The sequence below is a fragment of the Malaclemys terrapin genome, chromosome 18 (assembly GCF_027887155.1).
Source record: "Malaclemys terrapin pileata isolate rMalTer1 chromosome 18, rMalTer1.hap1, whole genome shotgun sequence".
Lineage (NCBI taxonomy): Eukaryota > Metazoa > Chordata > Testudines > Emydidae > Malaclemys > Malaclemys terrapin.
The window spans coordinates 2,319,772-2,337,386 of NC_071522.1; the positions used below are offsets into that span (position 1 = coordinate 2,319,772).

Below are 17,615 nucleotides of genomic sequence, written 5' to 3' on the forward strand. Positions count from 1 at the left end.
TGCCCTAGAGGGGAGCCTGTAAAGTGCTGCCCGTCAAAGCATCACAGAAATAAAATCCCAAGAGGAAAAGGCTTGCCGTGAAAACACTCCATCTTAGCTCTTGACACAAACCGGGAGGGGGCTTGGTCTGCCCCCATCTTGCCCTTCTGTGTCCCTCTCTCCTGCTGCACTCTCCCTGTCTCTCTCTGCCATGGTTCAGCATTTCTCATTTCTAAATCCCGCTTAGCTGGTTAACATGCAGACCTTTCCCCTGGGTTTACCCGGCTCCTCTGACCATGCCAACGCGCACGCTCCAGCCGCTGTCCCGGCTACCTTTCAGAAGGAGGCTGACCTGCGAGCTATTCTTAGCTGTGCTGTAAAATCGTGGCGCTATTTTGATCCCATCTCTGTACTGGAAGCTGCAGGCTGCTGATAGGCTCTGCACCATCATGTGCAACGAGCACCTTAGTTGTGAACAAGGCTGGATTGTGACCTTGTACCTGGGCTTGTCTGCCCTGCCCAGGGCTGCAGGCTCTCCACACCAGGATCTGGTTTATGGGCATTTCAGGAGTGAGCACCACACTGCTTGGGAATGACGGAAGCTGTCCGAGGCTCCTGCCGTGCCTGCGCCGCTTCTGGGATTGCAGAGGGTGTCGCGGCTCCACTGCCCCCAGCATGCACCTGACTTGCCAGCCTGTGGGGCACAGGCCCGCTTACAAGTGGGCAAGGCATTGGGCAGGGATTTGCACAGCCTCAGGCCAGCTGGTGTTCAGGGTGGGTGAGTGCATGCCGAGAGAAGGGTGTTACATGGAACTCTGTGCAGGATCGGAGAGGGGAGCCTTGCACATAGGCTCACGCTGGTCTGACGGAGCTCTGGTGCCTGGGAGATCCAGCAGGGAGTGTGCCGGGCAGAGGGGCAGCTGGCCTGAACTCTTGTTCTCTCTGGAGGAGGAAGCCTGGTGGGGCTGTGCAGCAAATGTGGAGCATGAGCAATCCAAGTGGGAGTCGGGGGGGAGGGGAGAAGCAAGTGGAACTGTGTTTAGCAGAACCAGAAGCCAGGAGGATAGGGGACATGAGCTGGCTGAACGGGGAGCAAAGGAACCCCCTGAGTGAGTGAGTCAGATGGGAGGGGAGGAAGAGTGAGGCAGGAAGTGTGGGTCACCCCAAACAGCTGCCCCTCCAATAAGCCCAGGAGGGCCCCATCTTGCCTTTGCTGTTTTCAGGGGACCCTATAGCCACTCCACTTTATATGGGGTTAGGTAGCCCCCTCCCTGCAGCTTCAAGGTGACTAGGGGCCTTGTACCTACAAGGCTGTTTAGGCAACTGTCCCCTGCCCCCCTCCACTAGGATTTCTGGGGGACAGAATGAAGACCCCAGAGGGGAGCAGGAGCATGGAAAACTCTTCCCCTCTCACTGCAGCTGCTCAGGCCGGGAACATCTTCTATTCTCTAGCCCAGCAGCCGGGGAGCCTGCAGAGGGTGTTAAGGATCAGGAAACACCTCTAGCCCTAGTCCTATTTACAGCTGCAGTGGGGGGTTTGCTTGCTAACCCTTGCTGCCCTATTCCTGAATCTAAAGTGAGATGGGACCCACAGGGCTTGTTGGGAAGCTGGGGAGAGCTGAATGGACCCACAAGGCTGAGACTTTCCCTTCAAAGTGGGACTCAACCTAGAGCAATGTGGAGTTGTTGATCCACTCCTGTCCCCCCGTGAAGTAAGCTGCAGGGCTCAGACTAAAAGCCCCATGAGGAAGCAGGCCCCAAAGGGGAGTCGTTCCAGCTCTGGTTGTGGGTCAGACTCCTGTTGTCCTGACCTGATTGCTCCTGCAGAGCTCCAGCCCTCTGGACTTTCCTGCGAAAGCTTGCTGTTGCCCCTACCCCATGCTCCTCACAAGCGGCATTTCCACGGTGTTGTGCGTCAGAAACTCCGGCACAGCATCACTGGTACATTGCCCGGGCGGGTTGTGAGTAACAGGACCCTGTCAGCTGTCCAGAATGGTTCCTGTGCCCTGCCCATCTGTACCGCCAACTCTCCTGGCACCATGTCATGCTTGCTCCACACAGCGCTGTGACATGGCCCAGCTAAGCAACACAGCATCTGACACAGCTCTGGGGGTGATGTCAGTGGGCATTAGGCACTAGGTCGGGGCTGGGGCTCGAGGGGCTCTTTGGGTATAAAGCAAATTTCCGGAAAAAAACCTGGTGTGGATAGAAGCTGGTCCTCACCAAAGCCCTAATCCCATGGCAGGTGCTCATTCCATTAGCAGCACCTTCCTCCTGAACACTAGAATCAGCAACATCAGGCTGGAAGGGACCTCGGGAGGTCAGCTAGTCCAGCCCCCTGTGCTGAGGCAGGACCAAGTAAACCTAGACCAGCCCTGACCCGTGTTTGTCCAACCTGCCCTTAAACACCTCCAGTGATGGGGATTCCACAACCTCCCTTGGAAGCCTGTGCCAGAGCTTCACTACCCTGAGAGTTAGAAAGTATTTTCCTAATATCATAAAAACAAGGAGTCCGGTGGCACCTTAAAGACCAACAGATTTATTTGGGCATAAACTTTCGTGGGTAAAAACCTCGCTTCTTCAGATGCATGAAGTGAAAATTACAGATCCAGGCATAAATAGATATTGGCACATGAAGAGAAGGGAGTTACCTTTCAAATGGAGAACCAGTGTTGAAGGCCAATTTAGACCGGGTGGATGTGGTCTACTCTCAATAATTGATGAGGAGGTGTCAATACCAAGAGAGGGAAAATTGCTTTTGTAGTGAGCCAGCCACTCCCAGTCCCTATTCAAACCCAAATGAACAGTATTAAGTTTGCAAATGAATTGTAGTTCAGCAGTTTCTCTTTGAAGTCTGTTTTTGAAGTTTTTTTGTTGAAGGATGGCTACTTTTAAATCTGTTATTGAGTGTCCAGGGAGATTGAAGTGTTCTCCTACTGGCTTTTGTATGTTACTATTCCTGATGTCTGATTTATGGCTATTTCTTATAAACCTATTATCCTCTAGGTGCTTACAAGCTGATTGTTTAATAATTTGATCCAGTATCTTCCCAGGTATCACTTAGTTTGGGTCTCAGGAAGGTTTGATATGCTCAGTTTTACTGGGTCTGTTTCCTATTGAATCGCCCTCTTGGTAGCCAGGGAAGGTGAGCAGATGTTGTTCCTGTCCTGCTCTCAAATACCACTCCACATGCCCTGTAGAGCCCAGACTCCCTCTGCCTGGAGGTTTGTTTGAATAAACACAGATATCAACAATAAGGTAACAAAGTTCAGCTCAAACTTTCTGCCCAGATTTGGATGGTCAGAGGGGTCCTCCCTCAGGAATGCTCAGCCCATGTCCTAGAGATCTTGTTTCTAAGACAGCCACTCCCATCTCCTTTCTCTCTGGCTGGGACAACAAGCCGCCTGCTTCAGGGAGTCTCCAGGACCCATGTACCTGCTTCTAGTAGGAGCAGTTCCTGATAACAGGATAGACTGTTTCAGGCAAATACTGCCAACCTGTCAGAGGCAGATTCATTCCCTTATCTGGGATTTTCTTTATTTTGAGTGATGCTGTATTTTGTTGGGTGTTTCAGCTTGCTGCAGAGGTTGCTTTAGCTGGTCTCCCTTTTCCGCAGGCCTGATCTATGTTACATAGGACGCAGCCTTCATGCTAGTGAAATCGATTAGCCATTGGAGCGTATCTTGTTCAGGACTGTCAGATCAGGTTAGTAGGAACATTTTGTTGGTTGGTTGTTTTGATGCCAACCAGACGATGTGATGGCTAGGATAATATTTTTGTTTTAATGTATCTTTTTTTGTAACAGAATGGACCAGAACTGGGGTGGGTCTGCCAGGGATAGTGAATGCACTTGAGACACTGATATATCACCAGTAACATTGTGTCAGGACCAGGAGTCTTTGGATCCAGTGGGCATTCAGTGGCCCTTTCTTTCCACAGGGAGCTGTGCACAGCACCAGTACTAAGCATTGTATGGTGAAAATACTTGACTAAGACTGAATAGTCGAGCATTCTTTGTTGCATTTTTTCCATCCTGCACTTCAGCAGCCTTGCTTTGGGATTTCACATAGACAGGATAATAAACACTGTGTAGTGAGAATGTCTAACAAAATGGAGAGAACAGGTAACCTGTCAGTTCATGCAAAGCATCAGCATTTCCTCATAGCAGGGCTTGACAGACATAGAACATTACTAGCACTAATCTTATCTATCTATCTATCCCCAGACACCCCATCCATCCATCTATCTATCTCTAGGTCCTTATGCTTCACCCATCATTGCACCGGTTATCTGAGTCCCACTATTAAAGCACTACCGAAATCAGGTTATCACTTGTCTTCAACAGTTATGTAAGACATCAGATTTCCACTTCCACATTGCAGGCATTTTACTAGATAATACAATGGAGCTCGTTTTTCAGAAGGAATCTCCCAATATGGACAATTGTCTGCATGGAAAGACATCAACACATACAGTAACGAAGTACATGCAGCTTGCCTCACAGACCGTAATAATAACAATAAGTCTCCCATCAATTGTGGAGACTCAGACAAGTGCACAGAATACGCTTTTCTTGCCATTCTCCTGTGTCACCTCTAGAGAGTGCAGTTGTACAGGAAGAAATAAAAACTGCAGCACAAACTCCAACTGGTAATCTGTGACTCAGGATATTCGAACAAACAGGAAAGATGTCTGCCTATTTTCAGCTGTGCCTGGATAGCAGCACTGGGGCACCAGCTTGGGGCAGGAGGGCATTGGAACCCCCATGCATTCTTTAGCAGTATGAAAGAAAACCCTCCTCAGGCACTGAGATCAGGATGTAAGTCACGTGAGTACACGTCATGTGCTAAATCAAGTTAAATGAGTGAATCAGCAGATCCCCAGTGCAGTTAAAGGTGGGCAGCCCACAGGGTGAGCCTTCCACCTCCTCCCCACCACCACATCATGCCAGTGTACCTCAACCCCGTCTTGGAGGGATTACCTCTTGGGGTGAAGGGAGGTCAGTCTCCAGAGACCATGCAGTTCTTGGTTTGTCTGCCAAGAATGCCCACAAGGGGACCAGTATATGTTGTCAGTGTTTGTGGTGTGTTTTGTATCTACATAGACACCTGGCTGCTAGGAACTGGACTGAGATCACCAATTCCTTTCACACAGGGTCCACTGAATGCCTGACAGCTTTTGGTCACTGGAGCCAGTGACACAGAGGTGAAAGGCTGCATATCCCCCCCATTACAAATCCCTTGAGCACTTCCCAGCTCTTTAAACCTCTGACCTGAGCTCCTAGCCCTGTGCCCTGCCTGGAAAGGCATTAAGTCTTGGAATTAATCCTTTGGGATGAGGGTCTCCACTGAGGAAGGTGATGCTCCCAACCCCCAGAAGAAATGTAGGAGGGGTGAAAAGAATAGTACCCTATGCCTAAGGGGAAAGGTGCAATCAGAAAAGGAAGAACAGATCTCAGCAGTATGTGCTGTGCTTCACCCCAGAGGGTAGAAAAGTGACCAGGACTCAGTCAGATCTGGAATGGTTCTTGGCTTCTTTATCTAGTGAGACTATGTTGCACTTCCCCAGCTGATGTCCCTGGTGCTCCAGATGTAGCCGTGCAGCAAAGTGGGCCGGCTCTTCTTGCCATGCCCCAGACACAAGTATCTTCCCAAGTGAACACTCCACAAGAGGCTGCTGCAGTTTGAATGTTTTGGTTGCATGCTCAGGCATTCATGTGCCCATGGCTCAAGCTTCCTGTTCTCCTGGAGACAGGGAGACAGGCACAGGATTGTTATTGGTAGGCCATCCAGAGCCAATGGGAAGTGAGCATCTTTGAAGGAGGGCTGCAATTGGGAGGCTACTAGGGAATAGACTGTTGCTGCCTATGGATGAAGCTGCAAGTCTGGCACGGTGAGCACTGCACAGATAGACACCATCTAGATGAAAACGGGAACACACATGCAGATCTGTAAAGAGCAGCAGCGGTGCTAGAACTGGAGGTGCTGCTGCACCCCCTGGCTTGAAGTGGTTTCCATTATACACGGGGTTTACAATCTGGTCCAATAGCTCTCAGCTCCCCCACTATGCAAATTGTTCCAGCCCCCTGAAGAGTAATGCTCGGTTCAGGGGCCATTGGTTGCCACTTGTGACCCCACGTGTGCTTCCCTTTCCACGTGGCAGCTGGTCCCTGTGGGAGAAAGATAGCCTTTTGCTTTTAGAGCCTAGGCGTCCCCTTTGTGCACGTAGCAAGGGAGCCGTGTTATGGTCCCTGCTGTGCAGTTTAGGCTTCACAAGGCATGGTGGGCACTGGGGGTGAAATGCTAAAGCTAGCTCCCTTTAGTCTGAGGAGGTCACTGCTGTCCAGTGATCCACAGGAGCCACTGGGAAGATGTGGGAGCTCCTACGTGTACATTGTGCATGTTTGCCTCAATGGCAGTAGCTGAAGAGAACACCACATCATTTATAGCGCTTATTGCCTCTCACCTGATGGCTCATGACCACCCTATTGATCTGAGATGCACAGATACTGTGCCACAAGCTCACTCACCCTCCTTTCCTCATAGTTTGTCCTTACTTATGCTCCCATACACCCTTCAGCTGATATCCCAGAAACCTCCCCTGCCCAAACAGGAAAAACATTGGTGGCAAAGATTTGCTCAGCCAGTGAGGGCTACATTAAAAGAAGGAACCAACACCCTTTCCTTGCACCTATACAATAAAGGGTCTCAAACCTCTATAGCATGTCCTGCCCTGCCTGGGTGCTCTCTCCTCTAGCCTCTCGTATTGCTGCTTTAGTAATCACAAATGCTTTCAAATAGATAGGAGGCAAGGGGAGGGAAGTTTAGTACTAAGAGATTCTGAAAAAATCTGGGACACTGTCCTTTCCAGTGCAGTATCTGGTGAAGACACGGAGTTGCTACATTCAGTGGGGTGTTGGTGATGAACATTCCCCCAGTCTCAGCTCCCCAGGTCCTTCACTTCTGTCTGGGGTCTCTGCATTCCACTACAGCCCATCTCAGATCTGTGGGTGGTGGAGCCTTCAGCAAGGTCACAGCAAGCACTGACAGGCACTGATGGGTGAGTCATGCTGCAGTAGCCAGGGTTGCTAGCAACAGGTTTGTTGATCAGTATGCAGTCTAACTCCTGGTCTGGGGTCTCGTTTAAGAGCAGAGCGCAATGTGTCACAGATTTGTTGTGCAGGGCTGTGGAGGAGCAAGGGCCATATTTTCAGTACCGGTGCTTGTTTATCTAGAGCATAGTGAGATTCATCTCCTAGAGGCATGTTTCAAACCAGGTGACATTGCATTAATTAAATTAAAATGGGAGATCCAGATTGGGCTGTTGGGGACACAGATTTGGATGGCCTCTCACCATGATTGCTCCCAGTCCAAAGTGTTTTCTTTTGTTTTTCAAAGAGGATTCAGGGATACTCTGAGCTGTGACTATGTTTATCAGACACTCGGTTACCTCTAACATCTGATCTAATTTATCTCAGGGTGACATATACTGTTGGTCTGTATCTGTCATAACACATTGTGAAGGGCTGCGATATGGCATGAGTGGTACATCCCAGCATGGCACGTCCTAACATACAACTGCCAGCTAGGACATTTATGGAGATCCCAGGAAAACAGTATACATACAGTGAGAGTGTGGGGTGGGGAGGCCAAACAGCCCTGAGCAGGGGATTATTGACAGTCAAGGGACCACAGACACTGAACTCACCGCTAGAGGAGTGACTGTGTCTGTACAAAGAACAGGAGTACTTGTAGCACCTTAGAGACTAACAAATTTATTAGAGCATAAACTTTTGTGGGTTTATGCATCCGAAGAAGTGGGCAGTAGCCCACAAAAGTTTATGCTGTAATAAATTTGTTAGTCTCTAAGGTGCCACAAGTATTCCTGTTCTTTTTGCGGATACAGACTAACACGCTGCTACTCTGAAATGTGTCTGTACAGTAACTCACTTCCATACTCTTTGTATAGACATGATGGTTAATTGAGTCAGCATTGAATGGATCTAAAAATGGTGAATGTTTTACTCAGCTATTATCATAGGTTCCATGTAAGAGAATAAATACAATGAAATAGACTGATCACAATGGAGGGTGACGTGGAGAAAGTCATGCTATGTAGAGGTTTACCAGGGACTTGCATGGAGACCAAGTTGGATAAAGTGAGAGAGAAAATCAGGAATACATTGTTTGCTGTTTTTTGTGTTGTGTTTTTCCTGATGACAGTCCTTGAACCACAGAGTGCTCAATCAAAGGCCCTGATCGTGCATTCTGATCCACAGCAGACCCATGCAAGGCTCCACACAGGGGCAGGAGTCCATCTGCATGGGTCAGCTTGCAAGATCAGGGCCTAAGAATCGCCTCAGGGAGAAATCCAATCAGCACCTATATCTCTGAGAAACTACAACCCATTGTGGTTCTCCCACAGAGAGAGTTGTAGATGATGTTCAAGTATCACCAATGCCTGATCTACACTGCAAAGTTAGGTCGACAGAAGCTGCCTTGCGTCAACCTCGTTGTGCACATGTCTACACTTAAATTTGTCTCCCACGGATGTTAGCACCCCATTACAGTGACACAGTAACATCACCTCCCTGAGCAGTGTTGAGCCACAGTTGATGGACGGTGGTAGATACAATGCGAGTGTAGATATTGCATTACTTATGTTGACCCTGACTGTCCTCCATCTGCTGTCCCACAATGCCTGGCACTGACTGCTCTGGTCACAGTTGTGAACTTCACTGCTTAAGGTAACAGAGACTGGAAGGTCCCTTCCCTTTGAAAGCCCTGACAATTTTTGAAATGCCTTTTCCTGACTGTCCAGCTTGGCAAGCACACCTAGCAGCTCTCCACTGTTGTGTGCAATTGCCCAGCTGACTATGATGGCTGCATGCTCCTGTGCTCTGGCTTGGAGTTGACAGGAAATATTAGATCTCCTGGGTCTGTGGGGAGAAGAGGCTGTGCAGGCACAGATATGGCTCAGCTGTAGAAATGTGGACATCTACAAGCAAATTGCATGGGGGATGCAGGAGCAGGGGTATGATGGGCCACCAGCAGTGCTGCGTGAAAGGGAAGGAACTGGGTCAGCCCTATCAAAGGGCCAGGGAGGTGAACAGTCAATCTGGTGCCAAGCTGCAGACCTGCTGCTTTTATACAGAGGTGCATGCCATACTTGGTGGAAACCCCACCACCACCCTGCACACCACTGTGCATACCTGTGAGAAGCCCGAGTCACAGGCCTTGGCGTGAACAGAAAGAGCGTGGAGGAGGAAGAGGAGGAGGATGGGGGACATGTGACTGGGGGATCCAGCTATGCCATGAGCCGGGACCTGTTTGGGACTGCACCGCTGTCCAGTCCTTCCCAGCAGCTGAGCACAGGAAAGCTCAATGCAGGGGAAGGAACCTCAGCTACTTTTCCCCTTTTGCTTCACAGATATTATGTAGTACCCAGCAGACGGCCATAACCACTGAGATTTTTTTCACTAAGATCCAATCTTGAGTAAATAACGGCAGTGTCCCTTCAATCTACCAAAGGCACATTCAACTGTCATTCTGCACCTGCTGAGCCAGGAGTTGAATCTTTCCTTGATGCTGTCGAGGTGGCCCGTGTATGGCTTCATGAGCCAGGGGAGCAAGGGGTAGGCTGGGTCCCCCACAATCATGACTGGCAATTCAACATCACCAATCAGGGCCGGCTCTGGCTTTTTTGCCGCCCCAAGCAAAAACAAAAAACGGGGCGTCCAGAACTGCAAAGCAAAAAAAAAAAAACCTGTGGCGCGGCCGGAGCAGCAAAGCAGGGAAAGAAAAAAACCCCCTGCAGGACGGCCAGAGCGCGGGTGCAAGGGGACTCCCTGCGCTGCAGTCGTGCCCTGGCTAGCAGGGGGGAGGGAGCGGGGGGAGAGAGAAGGGGGCCAGCCAAAGCTTCAGCGGGGTGCTCGCCTCGTGGCCCTGACCGCCACGCCGCCTGCCGGGAGGGCTCCGTGCCACTCCGTTTGGCGGGGAGGGAAGGACGCGGACTGCCCTGCCGGGCTTGCTGCAGACCTGGCACCGGCTGGGGCAGATGGAGCGCACAGCCCACTCCCAGCAGAGCGCTCCCCTCCTCCGCCCCCTACAAGGCAGCCGGATCGGCGAACAAAACAAAAACAAAAAAAGCGGCTGACACACCCTAGGATTGGGCAGAACGCCGCCCCGTAGAATCTGCCGCCCCAAGCACGAGCTTGCTCAGCTGGTGCCTGGAGCCGGCCCTGTCACCAATGGTGATCCGCTAGTTGGGAAAGAAAGTCCCTGCTTGTAGCTTTCTGAACAGTCCTGTGTTCTTAAAGATGCAAGCATCATGCACCTTCCCTGAGCAGCCAGCGCTGATGTCGATCCACCAGCACTTGCATAACCATAGGAAAGCAGGCTTTTCTGTTGATGTACTCTGTGGCATGGTGGTTTTGTGCCAAAATAGGGATATGCATGCTGTCTATTGCTCCAGCACAGTTCGGGAACCCCATTACTAGAAATTCATCCACTATGTCCTGCACATTGCCAATAGTCACACAGTCCTGTGTAGCAGGAGACAATTCATGGCCCTGCACACTTGCATGATCCCACAATGGATTTTCCAACTTCAAAATGATTTTCCACTGACCAGTAGCAGTCCGGCGTTGCAAGTTTCCATAGTGCAATCACCACTCACTTCTCCACTGTGAGTGCAGCCGTTGTCCCTGCACTGGAAGACTAGGGCAACCTCAGCACACAGATCTAGGGATGTGGCCTTGTGCATCCGAAAGTTCTGCAGCCACTTTCATCATCCCAAGCCTGCATTGTGGTTCTCCCTAGGTTCCACAGCAATCTGTCCTCCAAGAAATCATCATGTTCTCTGCTGATTTGGTTCTTCTTGGGGCTCTGCAAATACTGAAGTATCGTGCATCCTGCACTTGCAGTGCTTATGACAACAGTGCAGAGCTGTGCAAGCTCCATGCTTCTGTCAGAGATGGCAAACATCGAGGAGGGATACCCGGGTTCATGGGATTTTTTAAAAAGGCGTGAAAATTATGGGGTGTAGACTACATTACGGGATGTAGACACTGGCATGCTGGGAAGTTGATCCTTGCTCCCCGTCACTCCTGCGTGACTCATTTCTGACCCACCATGCATTGCCAAATCTTCCCAAAATTCAGTGCGCTAGATAGTGGGAGGTTGCACACTGGGGTATCTGCTCACGGTGCGCCACCCTGTGCATCGACACACGCACTCCTAGTGAGCACGCAGAGTGCTGACACAAGGAGCCACACCGCAGTGACTTTATGCCAATGTAACTTGGTTCAGCAAAAGTTTGTAGTGCAGACACAGCCTGGGAAGTGGACTAATGGCAGCCCCCAAAGCAGGGTGTGTGTCATACGGGAAAAATACAAAATTGGCAAGAACCAACATTTAGTTTGGCAAATTTTGAAAATATTTCAGAAAACAAACCTGGGAAGAGCTCTCAAAGCAACACACTTTTCTGCTGAGATCCTGATTGATCCTGGCTGCCACAGGCTACAGTGGCACATTGGCTGATTCGCAGTTACACAAGAACAGAGCAGTCACTCTGGAAGGGAAAGCTGTTGAGTCATACCGTCCATCTCTTTCCCAGTTTTGTTTAGTAATGTTCAGTAAACCTAGTGGTTAGAACAGGAAGACAGGAAGCCTGGGTTCAATTCATCCCTCTGACACTGACTTACTGTCCGACTCTGTGTAAGCCATTTTCCCTCTCTGTGCCTCAGTTTCCCTCTTTGTGACATGGATAATAATACCTTCCCCTCTCACAGAGCTTAACTAATTTTTGTAATTATTGTGTGTGAGAAAGTAGTGTTATTGGTGTGGTTAATGCAGGAAGTATATGTGTAATGGGGTCAAGTGTCACTTCATTTCTTGGAATTACCGCATACCTGATTGACACAGGGATACGGTCTGACATGACACCTTTATTCCAGCTAATAAACAGGTGGCATGTCAGTTATACTCACGTATTTTGCTTTTGTTGATACAAAAGAGGTGACAAGCCAGTTCACTTGGACTACCTCCCTCCAGAACATGTTTTTCCTGTATAACCTTGTAACCCGTAATTAGGGCCTCAACTGAATTGTGGGGAATGATGGCAGGTTTCATGGGCTAGTAAAAGCCAAACAATTCCTGATTCTCTTGCATTTCACAGTTGGTCATGGCTAAGCAAACAAAAGTGCCCACCTCCAGGGACGCTTTTATTAACAGATAATGAACTGGTGAAAGTTAGTTTCTAATCAATATACAGTAAATAAGAGAATAAAGTTTAAAATGTCAGTCCCCTGACAGGATTTGAAGCAGCACTTTATTGGCTAATTGTTTCTGCCCTTTGCTCTGCGTGCTGTTTTTTATGCTGATAATTTCCCTTAAAAATCAGTGAAAGTGGCAGGTCATAACAGCAATTTATAATAGCTAAGTTTCTTTGATTCATGCTTTTGGATGTATTTTAATATTGGTATTGATTTAATTTGTTACAAAGGGTCAGACTGAGATAGTACCCGGATGGGAGGCCTCCAAGGAAGAGCTAGATTTAGCAGTCTGCAATGCTGTGCCTCTAGCAGCCAGCACTCAATCTAATCTTAATTTTACCTCTCTAATCTACCACAAGTATTTATAGAACACAAATTACTATAGAATGTAGGCCCCGTTTCTCCTGAGTCAGTTCTGAATCAGTGCCCCACTGTGGTTCACTAGGGGGTGATGTACTGCTGGAGGTGCTGTCTTTGTGCTGAGACATAAAAGCAAGCTCACGATGGTTTGAAGTCACTAAAGAACCTATGGCACTGCTACAAAACACCAATATCCTGGCCAAATTCCCACTTCAGGTCATTATAATGTGTCTTGAATAAATTCCCGCTACCCTTTCCCTGGAACACGGTATTCTTCTCTACTTCCTGTCCTAAACAATTGTGCAGTGCTGATGTGTGTTCTCAATGGCCTTGACTATACTAGAAAAGTTACAGTAGTGTAACTAAATTGATTTTAAATTGATCTAGTTAAACTAGCACAAGTCCTTAATGTAGGCAAACAAACTGGTTTAACTCTTTCTTAGATCAGATTAGCTTGCATCAGTAAATTACCAAATTAAACTAAACCAATGTAACATGGCCTGATAGGACCATCTGAAAGGGTAGCACAAGCAAATAGCCTAACAGGGCTTCAACAAAAGGGGACTAAGTGTACATTTATTTCATGTTTGGTTTAACAGCTGCCATAGAAAGTCACAGTTTGTAATAAGAAGAACAGGAGTACTTGTGGCACCTTAGAGACTAACAAATTTATTAGAGCATAAGCTTTCGTGGACTACAGCCCACTTCTTCGGATGCATATGCATATGCATCCGAAGAAGTGGGCTGTAGTCCACGAAAGCTTATGCTCTAATAAATTTGTTAGTCTCTAAGGTGCCACAAGTACTCCTGTTCTTCTTTTTGCGGATACAGACTAACACGGCTGTTACTCTGAAACAGTTTGTAATGACTTTTGTGTCCACAGGTTATGCTGTGGCTTATTACATGCCATGACCTGTTAAAGCAGCCACAGCAGATCCTTATCAGCTGCACCACATAAGAATTTTGCCCTCCTTGTTATGAATTTTAAAGGCAATGCAGTCTGCAGGAATGAACACAGGGCTGGAAGTCAGGAGATCCGGATTTCTAATCCTGACTCTACCACTGTGTCAGTGTGGCCCTGGGCAAATCCTTTCCCCACACGGTCTCAGTTTCCTCATTGGTGAAATGTGCATAGTAACACCTACCTCCTAGGGATGTTGTGAGAATTAATTAGTTAAAAGCCATACAGTGCTTTGAACAGATAACGCTCTACACAAATGCTAAATATTACTATTGTAACACTTGCAATAAGAGCATTTATCATTTCTAAGTTGTTTTTAACATTCCCTATGCTCATAATGTTTTAGGAGACTGAGCAATATAAGAAACAAAATCCATGCTTTAGATCTGGCTGCTTGGAATGTGGATGGCTTTGCTTTTGTGTCATTAGAATGGATTAACGCATCAGGTGATGTGCTACAAACATCTTTGGCAGATGTGTGACATCCAAACTCTCTGGAATGGCTGGCAGCTCCAAGGCTGGGTTGATCAAATTAACCTTCAGTTTGCCTATCCCAATGCTTATAATAACATATGCTGGCGATGATGCAGTGATGACAGTAACCAAGTTTTGATAGTCATCTATACATGCCCTGATTTTCCTGATGGGAATCAAAGAATATGGGGTCAGACTCTCACATAGTGTAGGTCAGTGTAACTCTGCAGCTTTGCTGATTTGCACCAGCTGAAGATCTGGCACATTAATTCCAGATAACCACTATTCCTATTCCCACCCCCAGGGTTTTTACTCAAGATTAAATACTACCTGATAAAAATATAGATGTTGCTTCCTTGAGTACTCTAAATATTTACTTTGGAAAACAGTATGTACTCATGCCCACATATTTCTGATTATTGCTGTTATTTGATGGCTATCAAGAAAAGCCTAGGAAACTCAGGTAACTAGGGGTTATCCTCAGTGCCTGTTGAACAGTGTCCCCTGTTGGGTATCAAGTACAAGTTAGTTTACAGGGAGTCTCACAGGAAGTTGTGGTTTTGTTTTGATTTTCTTGTGTTAGCATTATCAACAATGGTTGGTGTGCAACATATTCCAATTTCATAGCCAAGGTGCCTCAAACTATCTTCATGCTATTACTTAATATGTATTGAGCACTTTACAAACTATAGGGGACACAGTCATCTCACGTACGACTCAACGTTTATATTTGGTAAAAACAAACTTTTCCAAACCCAAAGTCCAATAGAACTGTTTCCATTAATTTGCCATTGAAATGTCAGTGTAAATAACTGTTTTCAAACCTTCCCCTAAAGCTTGTCCCCATGACTCTGAAAGGGAAATAGACTATAAGCATAAGTGAAACTGACCTCAATGATTTCCATTGCGCAATCTGAGAGAGAGAAAGAAACAAAGAGAGCAATTAAACAATATGCATGAAGAGAAGTGAGATATTTAAATTCCTCTGGTATTAGTCTATAGGAAAAGAAATGTATGTGTCTACAATATGTGATTTTTAATTAATCCTCACAGAGCACCAATGTGAGGTAAGTATTACCCCCCATTTTACAGATGGTGAAACTGAGGCAGAGACATGCAGTGACCTACCCAAGTTCACAAAGGCACTAGAGGCAGGATTCGAATTCCAGAGTTCATGTGCTCAGGCCACTTAGCCTCTGGTTCTCCTCTGAGCTAGATACAGGGCAGTGGCTATTCTGCAATGGCCCGGGCCGGGGAGCTGGGTCCTGGACATGCCAGCGGGGCTCAGGATTTTTACCTCTCACCTGAGCAGCACCCAGAGAAAGGCAGGTCAGTGTCACATCTACACTACCCCTATGGGACCCTGCCGCTTCTCCGCACCCACACCATGAGCCCCCCATGGGACTCTACCCAACTGCCCCCCCCCCCCCGCAGGACCCCACCTCTTCTCCACACCCACACCCTGAGCCCCCCATGGGACTCTACCCAACTGCCCCCCCCCCCCAGGAACCCACCTCTTCTCCACACCCACACCCTGAGCCCCCCATGGGACTCTACCCAACTGTCCCCCCCCACAGGAACCCACCTCTTCTCCACACCCACACCCTGAGCCCCCCATGGGCCTCTACCCAACTGTCCCCCCCCGCAGGAACCCACCTCTTCTCCACACCCACACCCTGAGCCCCCCATGGGACTCTACCCAACTGTCCCCCCCCGCAGGAACCCACCTCTTCTCCACACCCACACCCTGAGCCCCCCATGGGACTCTACCCAACTGTCCCCCCCCCCACAGGAACCCACCTCTTCTCCACACCCACACCCTGAGCCCCCCATGGGACTCTACCCAACTGTCCCCCCCCGCGGGATCTCACCTCTTCTCCACACCCACACCCTGAGCCCCCCATGGGACTCTACCCAACTGTCCCCCCCCGCGGGATCTCACCTCTTCTCCACACCCACACCCTGAGCCCCCCATGGGACTCTACCCAACTGTCCCCCCCCGCGGGATCTCACCTCTTCTCCACACCCACACCCTGAGCCCCCCATGGGCCTCTACCCAACTGTCCCCCCCCGCGGACCCCACCCGCTGTCCCCCCTCTCGCCTTCAGCCGCCCACGGGACCCCACCCGCGTGCCCCCCACCACCCTGAGCCCTCGATGGGACTCTACCCTCCTGCCCCCCAGCACCCCTCCTCCTCCCGCGACCCCGCCCGCTGTCCCCCCTCTCTCCCCGCCGGACGCGGACGCGGACCCGGACCCCACCCGTCTGGAGCCGCCTCCCCTCCCGCGGCCGGGCGGCGGGGGGGCGAAGTCTCGCGAGAGGGCGGGCGGGGGCCGCTGGCTGCGGGCGGCTCGGAGCGGAGCGGAGCGGCGGACGCGGAGCAGCCGGAGCCCGGGAGAGGCGCTGAGGGAGGCGGCACCGAGCCCGGCCCGGCCCGGGGACCCGCTCCGCACCGGGGGCACGGCCGGCCCCGCCCCGCGCTCGCTGCGGCCCGGCCCGGGGCTCCCGAGCAGGCGGGGCCCAGGCGGCCTCGGCTCCCCGACCCCTGCCATCTTAGCGGCCGAGCCCGGCGGCTGCTGCCGGGGCAGCCTCGCCCGGCCCGGGCCCCGGGCCGCCTGCCGAGCCGAGCCGAGCCGCGCCGACGGAGGGTAAGGGCGGGGGGGCGTCTGGTGTCGTCACTGCCGGCGGGGGGGCCGGGCCCCGTGCTGTGGGGCCTGGGCTGGGCGGCGGGGCCCGGTGCGGGCAGGGGGCAAGAGCCGGGGGGGGGTCGGACTGATGGGGGGTGTTCCGGGGGGGGGGTCGGACTGATGGGGGGTGTTCCGGGGGGCAGCCGCCGGGGGGGGGGGGTCGGACTGATGGGGGGTGTTCCGGGGGGCAGCAGCCGGGGGGGGGTCGGACTGATGGGGGGTGTTCCGGGGGGGCAGCAGCCGGGGGGGGGGTCGGACTGATGGGGGGTGTTCCGCGGGGCAGCCGCCGGGGGGGGGGTCGGACTGATGGGGGGTGTTCCGGGGGGACAGCAGCCGGGAGGGGGTCGGACTGATGGGGGGTGTTCCGGGGGGGGGTCGGACTGATGGGGGGTGTTTCGGGGGGCAGCCGCCGGGGGGGGGGGCGGACTGATGGGGGGTGTTCCGGGGGGCAGCAGCGGGGGAGGGTCGGACTGATGGGGGGGTGTTCCGGGGGGCAGCAGCCGGGAGGGGGTCGGACTGATGGGGGGTGTTCCGGGGGGCAGCCGCCGGGGGGGGGGGTCGGACTGATGGGGGGTGTTTTGGGGGTCAGGAGCTGCCCCCTGTGCCGGGGCCGAGGGCCGGGCGCTGGGTGGGGAGGGGCGAGCCGTGGCATTGCAGCGCCGCAGGCGGCCCGGGGGCAGGTGTACCCCGTTTGGGGGAGGAACATCCCCCCTGCTCCCCCCCCCTGCGCGCTACTGCAATGCTGCAGCAGTCCCGGCTCCTTCCTCAGCCCCAGCCCCGGCGGTGTGTTGTGCACTGACGGGAGGGGGAGTAATGGCGCTTCCCTTGCAAAGGTTACTCCTTTCCCTCCGCTCTTCTCGACAGCAGGGCTGGCCCGACA

General features: G+C 51.2%; 2 protein-coding genes across 6 annotated transcripts in view; one reads left to right on the top strand and one right to left on the bottom strand.

The window, feature by feature from the left end:
* Nucleotides 1-17,615, top strand: part of TAOK1 (TAO kinase 1) — a 135,986-nt gene that overhangs the window by 24,063 nt on the left and 94,308 nt on the right. The window contains exon 1 of one of the 3 annotated variants that reach the window (XM_054008665.1): nt 16,637-16,696. The exons of the other annotated variants lie outside the window; for them this stretch is intronic. The gene's annotated coding sequence lies outside the window, so the exon portion shown is untranslated. Of the gene's footprint in view, nt 1-16,636; nt 16,697-17,615 lie in introns of those variants that run through there. 3 annotated transcript variants of the gene reach the window in all.
* On the bottom strand, nt 3,691-16,600 carry LOC128825846 (collagen alpha-1(I) chain-like). Of its 3 annotated transcripts, XR_008442745.1 has the most exons (5): nt 16,310-16,502; nt 15,177-15,352; nt 14,939-14,961; nt 11,433-11,620; nt 3,691-4,081 (listed from the first exon to the last, which is right to left on the bottom strand). XR_008442745.1 is itself a non-coding variant. In XM_054008680.1 (3 exons), exons 1-3 carry the CDS (start codon nt 16,598-16,600, stop codon nt 4,042-4,044), a joined length of 354 nt encoding a protein of 117 aa, XP_053864655.1. In that variant the 3' UTR covers nt 3,691-4,041. The 3 variants fall into 3 exon arrangements, 1 of the variants encoding a protein (XP_053864655.1); XR_008442746.1 differs by lacking the exon at nt 11,433-11,620; XM_054008680.1 differs by lacking the exons at nt 11,433-11,620; nt 15,177-15,352 and having other exon boundaries at nt 16,310-16,600.

Excerpts from the sequence above, each read along its gene's own strand:
- LOC128825846 (XM_054008680.1), bottom strand. The coding sequence starts at position 16,600 with ATGGCAGGGGTCGGGGAGCCGAGGCCGCCTGGGCCCCGCCTGCTCGGG. Across the intron at positions 14,962-16,309 it reads GGGGAGGCGGCTCCAGACGG|ATTGCGCAATGGAAATCATT; the intron begins GTGGGGTCCGGG and ends TCTCTCTCTCAG. Across the intron at positions 4,082-14,938 it reads GCGCAATGGAAATCATTGAG|ACATTCTCACTACACAGTGT; the intron begins GTCAGTTTCACT and ends CCATTTTGTTAG.